Source organism: Mus musculus, chromosome 9, assembly GCF_000001635.26.
Source record: "Mus musculus strain C57BL/6J chromosome 9, GRCm38.p6 C57BL/6J".
Taxonomy (NCBI): Eukaryota; Metazoa; Chordata; class Mammalia; order Rodentia; family Muridae; genus Mus; species Mus musculus.
This window is the reverse complement of record NC_000075.6, coordinates 56,091,699-56,102,103: the sequence shown is the minus strand read 5'-3', so window position 1 is coordinate 56,102,103 and position 10,405 is coordinate 56,091,699. Positions and strand designations below refer to the sequence as shown.

Below are 10,405 nucleotides of genomic sequence, written 5' to 3'. Positions count from 1 at the left end.
TTTTTTCATGGGTGCCAAGAACATTCAGTTGGGAAATGACAATCTTTTTCACAAATACTGCTGGGAAAGCTAGATATACACGTGTAAAGGAAATGGAAACAGACCCTTACCTTATACCATGTGACAAAAATCAATGCAAAATCTGTCACGGCACAAATGTAAGATCTAAAGCTATAAAGATCCAAAAAGAAAAGAGAAGAGGAAAGCAGCCTAACACAGAATTTGCCAGTGTCATCTTGAATGTGACATGACAACACAAACAAACTAACTGACAAACAAAAAACCGGGTAGGGTGGGCTTGAATAAAATGAGTAAAATGTGCTTGTGCATCAAAGGACAACATTGAGGGAGTAAAAAGACAACTTACGAAACAGAATGCACGATTTGAAAAATCACATACCTGTTAAAGAGTGAGCATCTATAGACTACAGAGAGAATTCACCCAGAAGACAATGACATGGTTCAAAGACAGGCAAAGGGATTGAATGGACATGTCTCTGAAGAAGATATCCCAGTGGCCAGCAAACACAGGAGGAGCTCCACACCATTAGTTGTCAGGGAAATGCAAATCAAACCACAGTGCAAAACTGCTTATGCCAACTAGGATTGCCATGACTCAAGGAGGGGGAGGGGGAGGAGGAGGAAGAGGAGGAGTTGTTAACAATCCTAAGCAAAAAGGTGGAAAATTCATATCCCTTCCCTGTTGCTGAGGGAATATAAAATGGGTCAGTCAGTATGAAAACCAGTTTGTCATAATGGTGCTGATAGTGTTCAGGGTAGAACACTTGACTAACATGTGTGAAGCCCTGAGTTTGACCCCAACACTGCGATGGAAAAGTTAAACGTGGCATTACCATGTGATCCAGAAACCACACTTCTTAGATCCTCCCCGAATGAAAAGCAGCATTAATCATGACAACCGAAAGGAAGACAGCCAAGTGTCTGCTGATGAATGACTGCACAGTCTGGGCATAAGCTCACTCACTCTCTGCCTCAGTTATAAAGAAATGGTGCTGTCTTTTCTGTAAAGTGGTCAAATAAAACAAAATTCCATGAAAAAAAAATTTTATCCTTTCAAATTTCTCCAGGCCAGCACTTCCTGAAATCAAAATAAGCGATCAAAGTTGCATTTTCTGCTTTAAAAAAAAGTATTATGCTTATAGCTGCTTTGTTCTAAATCAGTGAGTCCTATGAGAGTGTGAGCCCGAGCTCAGACCACTCAGAGCGAGGCACAGGACCCCTTTGCTTTAGGAATGAAAACCCTGCAGGATACACTGTGGGTGAGCTTGCCTGCTCAATTCCTGCAGAACTAAAACTCTCCCGCCTTACCAAGATGCGGTCATTTTCTGAGACTCCAGACCAATGAGTTGATGGAACATGCACACACGAAGAGAAAATTCTTGACAGATACTACAGTGTGAATGAGCCTCAAAAATGCTTTTCAAGTCTATTGAACCAGAGGACAATAAATGCAGCGAGACTCTACTGTGGGTACCTGGACTGGTCAAATTCATAGAGGCAGACAGTAGAGCTGAATGTCTCACACACACAGCTGCAACTGCGTCACTCTAAAAGCGTACAGCCGCGTATGAGGGCAGCCTGGGCTATATAGACACCTGTCAACCAACAAACCAGCGAATGCAAATGTAACCAACAAATGGACAGAGCCAGAGGCCAGGTGAGAGTCCCTGCTTTGTATATGCATAGCCTTAGGTTCAATACCCAGACCGCTTCCCCACCCTCACCTCAATGCTCACACAAGCAGAACGGGGTGAGGAGAGAGTATCTTTCAAAGTCCTACAAGTCAAGGCTTGGCTGCCTGCCTGTGGCTCTAGGCAGAGTGGCAGAGCCTTTAGAAGCGTAAAGAAAGGAAGTTACATCATTAGGGACCTGCTTTTGAGGAAAGTACTGGGGCCCAGGTTTCCTCCCCGACCTCATCTCTTGCTATCTCTCCTTCCCTTCCACTTCCTTCTTCCCTTCTGTCTTCCTCTTTCCCTACACCCCTCTCCCACAATCCTCCCTGCCTTCCTTCCTGTTGCCATGAGGCAAACAGCTTGGCTCCAATGATGCCCTGCTTCACTACCGGCTAATGCAGTGGGACCAAGTAACTGTTTGAAACATGAAACCTTCCCTCTTCATAAGCTGGTTCCTCAGGTATTATGTCACAGCCCTGGAAGGCAAACCTTGAGCAGGAAGGGAAGGAATTTTATCATTCAAGGGGAGTAGTTTCTGTTCAGACAATAAACAGTTCTAGAAACAGGGAGTGTGCTAAATACCACTGACTGACACGCTTAACACTGGTAAAATAGTAAATTTTATGCTACATATACACAAAAACCCAGCACACATACTCCAAACCTTCAAACTCACCCACTTCTCAGATGAGCCAAGGAAGCCAAGCAAATGATAAAGGCTGAGTGAGCCCCATCAGTACCAGGACGCATCACCAGAGCTATATTCTCCAGAGGCTTAAGGCCGACTCCTCCCCCAGAAAATTTGACTTAATTGGTCTGCAGCCAGACACGGGGTTCTGAGAGCTCTGGTCCTGCTCCAGCTCTGACCTTATCTCCTCTGGTGCCTCAGTCTTTCCTTCTGGCCAAACAGGCCTCCTTGTGGTCCCTTTGAACATGGCAAGTGACTACCTGCCACAAACCATTACTTTCTTCCACCTCGGCATGGTTCCATTTCTCATTCCCATTGCTACAGGAATGAGAAGCCCTGGGTCCCACATGGGGCTCCATCCTCACACGGGGGCAGCTACTTGCTCTCACCTAATGGTGACTGGCCTGCCTATATGCTCCATTACCCATTGCCCAGGATGCAAGGCCTCAGCAAAAATCATCCCAGAATCCCAAGGGCTTCTCTAATTCTAGAGGAAGACAAGCCCCACCTGGGTCCAAGCTCCTAAGGCCATTTTTCCTCCATCATCCCTGTTTCCTCTGTGTGAAGTTGAACTAGGAACACCAGACTCTTAACAATTTTGCACACTTGTTCCGAAAAGCTGAAAATAACAATTTTGGAAGTCTTCACAATGAAGAAATGATAGAATTTAAAGAAGTGGATACAACACGTTATCAAACTTTTTCAAGATATCCATTAACATGTGCAGTTCATGTGTGTGTGTGTGTGTGTGTGTGTGTGTGTGTAGTATATGTACTTTTGGGCACATTTTTCTGTATGTGGAGGTCAAAAGTCAGCTTTTAGGGGCCTCCCTCTGTTGTTCTTTACCTTACTGTTTTTATTAATTAACTAACTAACTAATTAATTAAATTTTGCGACAGGTCTCTCACTGAACTTGGAGCTGAAACCAATTCACTCAGGCTGGCTGACCAATGAGCTTCAGGGATCCAGCTGTCTGCAGCTTCCCCATATGGTGGTTATGGATGCTGTCTGGCTTTCCCCGTCGGTCCTGGGGATCCGAACTCAGGTTCTCATGCTTGCACAGCAGGTGCCTTTCCAATGGACCATTTCCCCAACTCGGTTCTTATGTATCAGCTAACACTTTTTTTTTAAAAAGACAGAATCTTGCTCTATTGTCCAGGCTAGTCTTGAACTCACGATTCTCCTACCTTAGACTCCTCACTGCTTGGATTATAGTGATGTGCCACACCCCCCTTCATTCCCTATCCCCCACTGTGCCTGACTGAAGATTAAAAGAAAAGAATAGCAATGTCATGGGACCATTAGTGTAATAGAGGGAGATGACATGGGTCATCTTGTGATTTAAAACCAAAGAGATAACTCTCTGGTGGTGGAATGTCATTTTGGACATAGTTAAAGAAATATTCTAGAAAGACATGTTCGAGAGACACATATTCAGTTATAAATTTCCCTTGAGACCCATGCTGGCCCAGCTCCTAAGATGAGCCAGCGATGGTCAGTGACCACTGCCTGGAGCCTCCTCTTCCTCCAAGCCAGTTTCTAGGTGATGGTGACTCATGACTCTAAAATAGATAAGAAAAGTAGGGCCCAGAAAGGGAAACTACTACCTCCAAGCTTACCCAGAAAGTGAGAGTGAAACCAGGCAAGCCATCAAGGAAGCCTGTTCCCTTGGTAAACAACAAGGCCCATGAGGGAGTGGCCTTCACAGCCATTACTCAGGGTAGCCTTAGTGTAGGTGCTCTGTCAAGGCATTTTTGGCTTCCCCACTTCAGCATTTTCAGCAAGCCCCTTCCCTCAAATGCTTTGTGATGTCAGGCACCTCCGGTGAGGTGGAGGGTAGTCCAACTGTAGCCTGCAGCCACCACAGGAAAGGGTCAGAAAAGGCAGAAGGAAGTGTATATACCAGCCATAGGGATAGAAGCCTTTCACAATCCAGCCGGGGCTTCCCTTCCTACAGGGCTTTGCACAACATCAGCTATGCCGGGTCCCCTTTCCACACCTCTGCTCTGCCCTCCTAGCTCCCAGATGCACCCCACCCCACCCCAGGAACTGTTCTAGCTCTATGCAGAGGCCAGAAGAACCTGAGAAATGTTTGAGGTTTTGGAGTCTAAAGTGCAAAGGGGGCCATGGAGAATCTCACACTTTCCACAGAGGGTGGATCTTGCAGCCAGTATATCCTTGAGTGACAACAGACTGGCATCACAGCCACTTGGTGGTGAAGATGAGGCAGGTGGACCTCTGTAAATTAAAAAGGAAAGAAAAAAAGGAAAGGAAAGGAAAGGAAAGGAAAGGAAAGGAAAAGAAAGGAGGAAGGAAGGAACGAAGGAAGGAAGGAAGGAAGGGAGGGAGGGAGGGAGGGAGGGAGGGAGGGAGGGAGGGGGAAGGGAGGGCAGAGCAGCACAGTCACAGCCACAAATCTCTGCAATCTCCTATCATACCATGCCAGTAGAATGGACATAGTGGTGCCAAGATTTTGGTGTCTGGCCACTCTCATGCACAGCCTGTGGAAGGGGTAGTGCTATCAGACCACAAACTTGACCTAAAAATACCTTCTGGCCTTGAAAGTAGACTCACTTGGTTTTGTTTAAAAAAAACGGTCTCCTTTTTTTTTTTTTTTTAAATGATGTATGTGATCTATATGTAATTGCAAAGATTAAACACACCCCTTACTCTATTGGAATAAGAAAAAGCAGGGAAAGTCCATCTCTCCCAAACCCACAGAAACCAGTGCCAACCCAGCCAGGGACTGGGCAGACCACCCCACGAAGATTATAATCCAACCAAGCTGTTCTTGGATGTGCATTGAGCTGCTTGTGCCTCGAAGCTACCTGAAGCCAGGACACCACTGGCTAGCTCCTTGCCGGCTATAATTGGGCGATCCTGATGCTAGCACAAAGAAGTGCTGCCATGTTCTTCTGGGGGTGTCTTAAGGAGCCAAGACCAAGAAAAATCTTCATGGATCTTGAAGCAAATGTTCTCTTTTTTATTTTGATTTGTTTAATTCGTCGACTGTTAGGCTGACATGGTTCAGAACTCAATGATAGCCGTGTTTATATATAGGGCCACCTGGCCCTATCCCTCACTAGTTTCTTTCCTCTTACCCTGCCAACAGCCTACCTCTTTCATTCACCCTGTGGAGCTTTCCAGAGACTCTTGTTGGGAAAAGGAGCTGATGCTGGTGTCTGCAGATCCCCAACTCGCCACACATCGTACAAACCTGTTCAGAGGATCCATCCCCATCCCCCTCACATCACAGGGAGGAAGCTGTGGAAGGTGGCTGGGAGCAGCCAAGGCTAAGACACCCAGAGCCTCCGGGTTCATCTCTTGCCCTCTTGACAAGCCCCTGTTGCTTCCTAGTCACCGGCCCATGTGGAGCCCCTGACCCCTTGAGCCTAAGAATGAAGTCCCACAATGCTCCAAGTCCTTCCTCAAAGCTGAGATGGCTCTGTTTCGTTGCCCACAGGCTCAGGCCCTCCCAAGCCACTTGGATTGTCCCTGCAGCAGTAAAAAGGTCCCTATTCTAGCCAGAGGACCTTTCGAGGTCTTAAAGTTGCTGTTCATAACAACACCAGGGAACTGACCAGATCCACTTACACCTTAAAGCAGAGGTTTCTTTCAGACACAACTGAACTGTACAACTTAAAAATGGTTAAGATGGGGAAAAGGAGAGTTAAGATGATAAATATATGGGGTCAGTTGAAGAATTTATCCCTGCCCTGTCTGTTGGTCCAATCCCTAGAGAGAAATGCAGCCTTTTGGTGCCATGGCTACCACCCACCAGCCAGCTAGTTTGTTGACAACCAGTAGGCCCAGATTTCACAGTCAGCCTTACCATGTATAGTTCAGCCTGGCTCCACCAGTCCCTGTAGTCCCTGGGCTGTGTGTGACAGCCTGCCATTGGCTCCTGCATGCTCAGACTAGCTGCAATGATAGAAACTTTTGCTTCATGTCCTCTCGGTTTTATCGTTTTGAGACAGGACTCACCGTGCAGTCCAAACTGGACTCAGGCTCCTTATGTAGTCCATACAAGTCAAACTCACAATCCTCCTGCCTCAGTCTCCCAAGTACATCATCATGAAGAAAATTTCAGACTCTGAAATGAGTAGATTGTGCTATCCTTGATTCATATTTGGCCAACTGCACGGCACAGTAGATCTGGAAATAGTGCTTTGCAGTCCCCTTTGCTGTGATATTAGAACAACTTCCTGTTATGTAATGCAACATCTTGAGTTTTTGTCTCAGTGGTTTTATACAAACATCCAAGAACAAATTCAACTGAATGTATCCAAGAGGCAAGTATCCAAATGATGTATTTTATGATATGTGTATTTTGCCACAACTTAAAATAGAAGTTTAAATAGTAGAAACATAAAAAGAGAGAATATAAAATTTGCACATAGTATGCACGTGCCTATGTAAACTAATCATATATGGCAAGATATTATTATTTATGTTATGCAATATAAGGAAACTCTTCCCTAATTTTTTCTCCATTTTCCCACTTTCCTCTCTGGGTTTTATATTAATATATTTTTTCTTATAGAAGACATATTTGTGGCTTTGACAGCCCAAGGCAGACTTTCAACAGCGTGGCAAGTGGCAAACTCTCTTGGCACTACAGTAGACAGGTTCTACAAGAGAGGGCAAGTGGCTTTAGGACATGCTGGTGCAAGGCCCCCTCAGGTTTCTTCTCTCAGCCTAAATGGGGAAACTCAGAGTCTCGGGACTGGGAAGGGGAAGAGGCACCAGCAGCTAAGGGGACACACAGGGAAGGGGCAGGCCCAGCCTTAAAGGATGAGATCTGACCGTGTACTAGAGGGAAATGCTCAGTCATATCCCTTAACTCCCAAACAAGACGTGAAGGCCGTGCCAGCACATGGGCCACAACCTCTTCCAACATCGATTTTTCCTTCCAACTATCCCCAAAGAGATCTGATGGATCTCATGAAAGTCTAACCCAGAAATGATTTTCCCTCTTAAAACAATACTCTGGAATTCCTCTGCAAAGGCCATTGGCTGTACAAGTCCCAGCCAGCAGAGACCAGGGTGGGACGGTAGTACTTGGCCACGGCTCTTCAAGTGCATACTTTGCCTAGCCCAGTCATTTGGGAGTCCCTTGAGTTCTCCTACTGAACTATCCTTGAAGGCAGGATAGTCTTATTAGATAGGTCTGAGAATAAAATTCAAGGGTCCATTTTAGAGCTTCTGGCACAGAACGCCACTAGAAAACCCGGTAGGGGCTGGCAAGATGGTTCAATGGGTAAGGGTGCCTGCTGCCAAGCCTGGTGACCTGAGTTCAATCCCCAGGATCCCCATGGTAGAAGGAAGAGAAATGACTCCTGAAAGATGTCCTTTGAGCTACATTGGCATGCCGTGGGGGAATGTGCCCTCCTACAAATTAAAATGTGATTTTCACACACACACACACACACACACACACACAGAGAGAGAGAGAGAGAGAGAGAGAGAGAGAGAGAGAGAGAGAGAAGAATATGAAACCAAGGGGAAATGAGGTCAGGAAGACAAATGGACCATGGGCCATTCGAGGCCACTGGCATCTGGGGCTGTGGTGGCCTGGGCTTTCTTATAACTTGTGACCCAGCACTAAGCAGGTTCTCAGCGGGGGAAGCCTGCTATTCTCAGCCTCAGACTGGTCTCACATAACAGGTCCTGCTCTTCAGCCTAGCCACAAATTACCAGCAAATCTACAATGCTCCTTGTCAATGTCTGTGTCACGGAAACAAACTCTTCCTTTCTATCCACTGTGGCCAGCCACCCAAACTCACTCCCATGACAGCCAGCCTTGGAAATGTTCTGCACAGCCAGAATCAGGCCATCCACACTGTGTAGCTGTACGGACAGACTTCAATACAAGGCTAAAAAGGGACAGGACTACAGCTAGTCCCGTGCTCAACGTCCCACTACTTCTAAGTCATCTTATCTGCTTTTGCTGGGAGAAAGGACTTGAGACAGGGCCTTGCTATACATTTCTGGCTAGTCTATAGCTTCCTTTGTAGCCCAGGCTGTCCTAAACTTACTATTCTCCTGCCTCCACCTTTGAAATTCTGGATTAAAGGTGGGTACCATCATGTCCAGCCTATCATATCTGTTTTCTATAACTTCTTTGTCTCCTTAGCTATCCGGGGAGAATGCCTCTATTAGGTCCAGTTCATCAACATTTATATCTATAGCCCCAGACAGGCCCCTACGAATGGCTGTATCTACAGGACCCCATGGACACACTTGTTGCTAAAACTCCTTCCCTAGATGGAGGCATAAAGATCTACCCTCTCCTCCATGGTCCCAATGATAAACTGATGTACGATTCCACTTAAGACCATGGTGGGGAACCACTGAGTTTACTTACTGAGCAATGAGTGGGGGGTTATGGGAAGGAGCACAGATGACCTTAAAGCAGCCCATAGGAGGTCTGTACTCACTCCACACACGGATGCTAATCTCCCCCAGAGCTTCACAGGAGGAACCTCTCACCTAGTCCTTCCCTGAACCTGAGGCAAGGCTACGTGTAATTAGGGCAAAATTGCAGACAGCTGGGAGGGAGGTCAGCCGGCTACTCAGGTGAGGCAAAAAGACAGCCAATAGCAGCAAGTCCAGCAAACGGCCCCTGCTGAACTCGTAGATGGTGGCGTTTTTTGTCTGGGAGGATAGTCCTCTATGCTACTTGTTCAAATTGTGGGTCAATAAACTTTGCACGGCCTGTTAAAATCTTGGGGTAGGACTGGGGAGATAGCTAGCGGGTAAAGCACTTTGCATGTGAGTAGAAAGACTCAACTCTGAATCCAAGAACCCACATAAAATCAGGTGCAGCTCCTGTCTATAATCCCAGAGTCCCTGAAGCAGCACTGGAGTGAGAGACAGGAGAATTCCTGGGAACTCAAGCGCCGATAGATAGCCAAGTGCACACAGAAGCAAACAGAAGACCCTGTCTCAAAACAAGCGAAAGGGAGTCTCACCCAGGAGCCACCCTCTGATCTACACACACCATGGCACACATCCATGTCCACACTTACACAAATCCTTACACACACACATGCTCACAACACGCGGCTCTCGGGTATCTCCTATAAGCATATGAATGAGCTCTGGGGATAGCTCTTAGTAACGGAGTCTTTAGTTCCAGGACACCTTTGTTTCCCTCCTGCTTATGAACTGATGTTAGAAATCTGGCTGGTTCCCACCTGTGTTCAGGATAGACAAAGTTGCCAGATAAATGATCTGTTCCATCCAGCTCAGAGGTTTCCTTCTACTATTTAAAAACTAGATGTTGGGGCTAGAGAGATGGCTTAACAGTTAAGAACATTAGCTGCTCTTCCAGAGGACCTGGGTTTAATTCCTCCCATAACGTGGTGGCTCACCACCATCTGTACCTACAGTTCTAGAGGATATGACGCCCTCTTCTGGCCTCCACAGGCATTGCATGCACACAGTGCACAGACACATGCAGGCAAAATACCCAAATACATAAAATAAAAATAAATAAAATTTCATTAAAAAAGAAAAGACTGGATATCCTTTCCTTTTCTTCCTTTCTCCATAACTACACCCACTGCCTCTCCCTGTCACTTGAGACAAGCTCTTACCATGCAGACAAGGCCTGCTTTATTTCAACTTACTTTGGCTCTCTTCTCTCTGCCTAAGCTGAGATTGCAGGCATTTGCCACCGCTCTAGGCCTAAGACTATTTACTGCCAGGCTGCAGGATTCAAAGGCAGTTGAATGGGTCCCACTGTCCACTTCCTCCTTGTCTCTGCTCTGCCTTCCCTGGGAAGCTTCTCCTAACCAAGGCCCTGGGAGCCACTGTGAAGAGAAGCCCAGGATGCCAGCAGCAGTCCAGAGGTGTAGCCAGTACAGGGCATGGCGAGACATTACCTAGGAAGCAGCCCCGGGGAAGCTGGGTCCTACTGCTGCCACCACGCCCTGATGTCTTATATGTCATCCTTTTGCCTGGTCCCTGCCACTGGGCTGCTGCTTTTCTTGGCTTTGATCTGGGGAAGTTGAGGCCA

At 46.7% G+C, this 10,405-nt stretch overlaps 1 protein-coding gene across 3 annotated transcripts in view; it reads right to left on the bottom strand.

Annotated features, from left to right (window-relative positions):
* Pstpip1 (proline-serine-threonine phosphatase-interacting protein 1) overlaps positions 1-10,405 on the bottom strand; it is a 50,446-nt gene that overhangs the window by 26,787 nt on the left and 13,254 nt on the right. Inside the window, exon 1 of one of the 3 annotated variants that reach the window (XM_006510865.3) lies at positions 4,002-4,135. The exons of the other annotated variants lie outside the window; for them this stretch is intronic. Within the exon in view, the coding sequence (XP_006510928.1) occupies positions 4,002-4,094 (93 nt within the window). The 5' untranslated portion in view covers positions 4,095-4,135. Of the gene's footprint in view, positions 1-4,001; positions 4,136-10,405 lie in introns of those variants that run through there. 3 annotated transcript variants of the gene reach the window in all.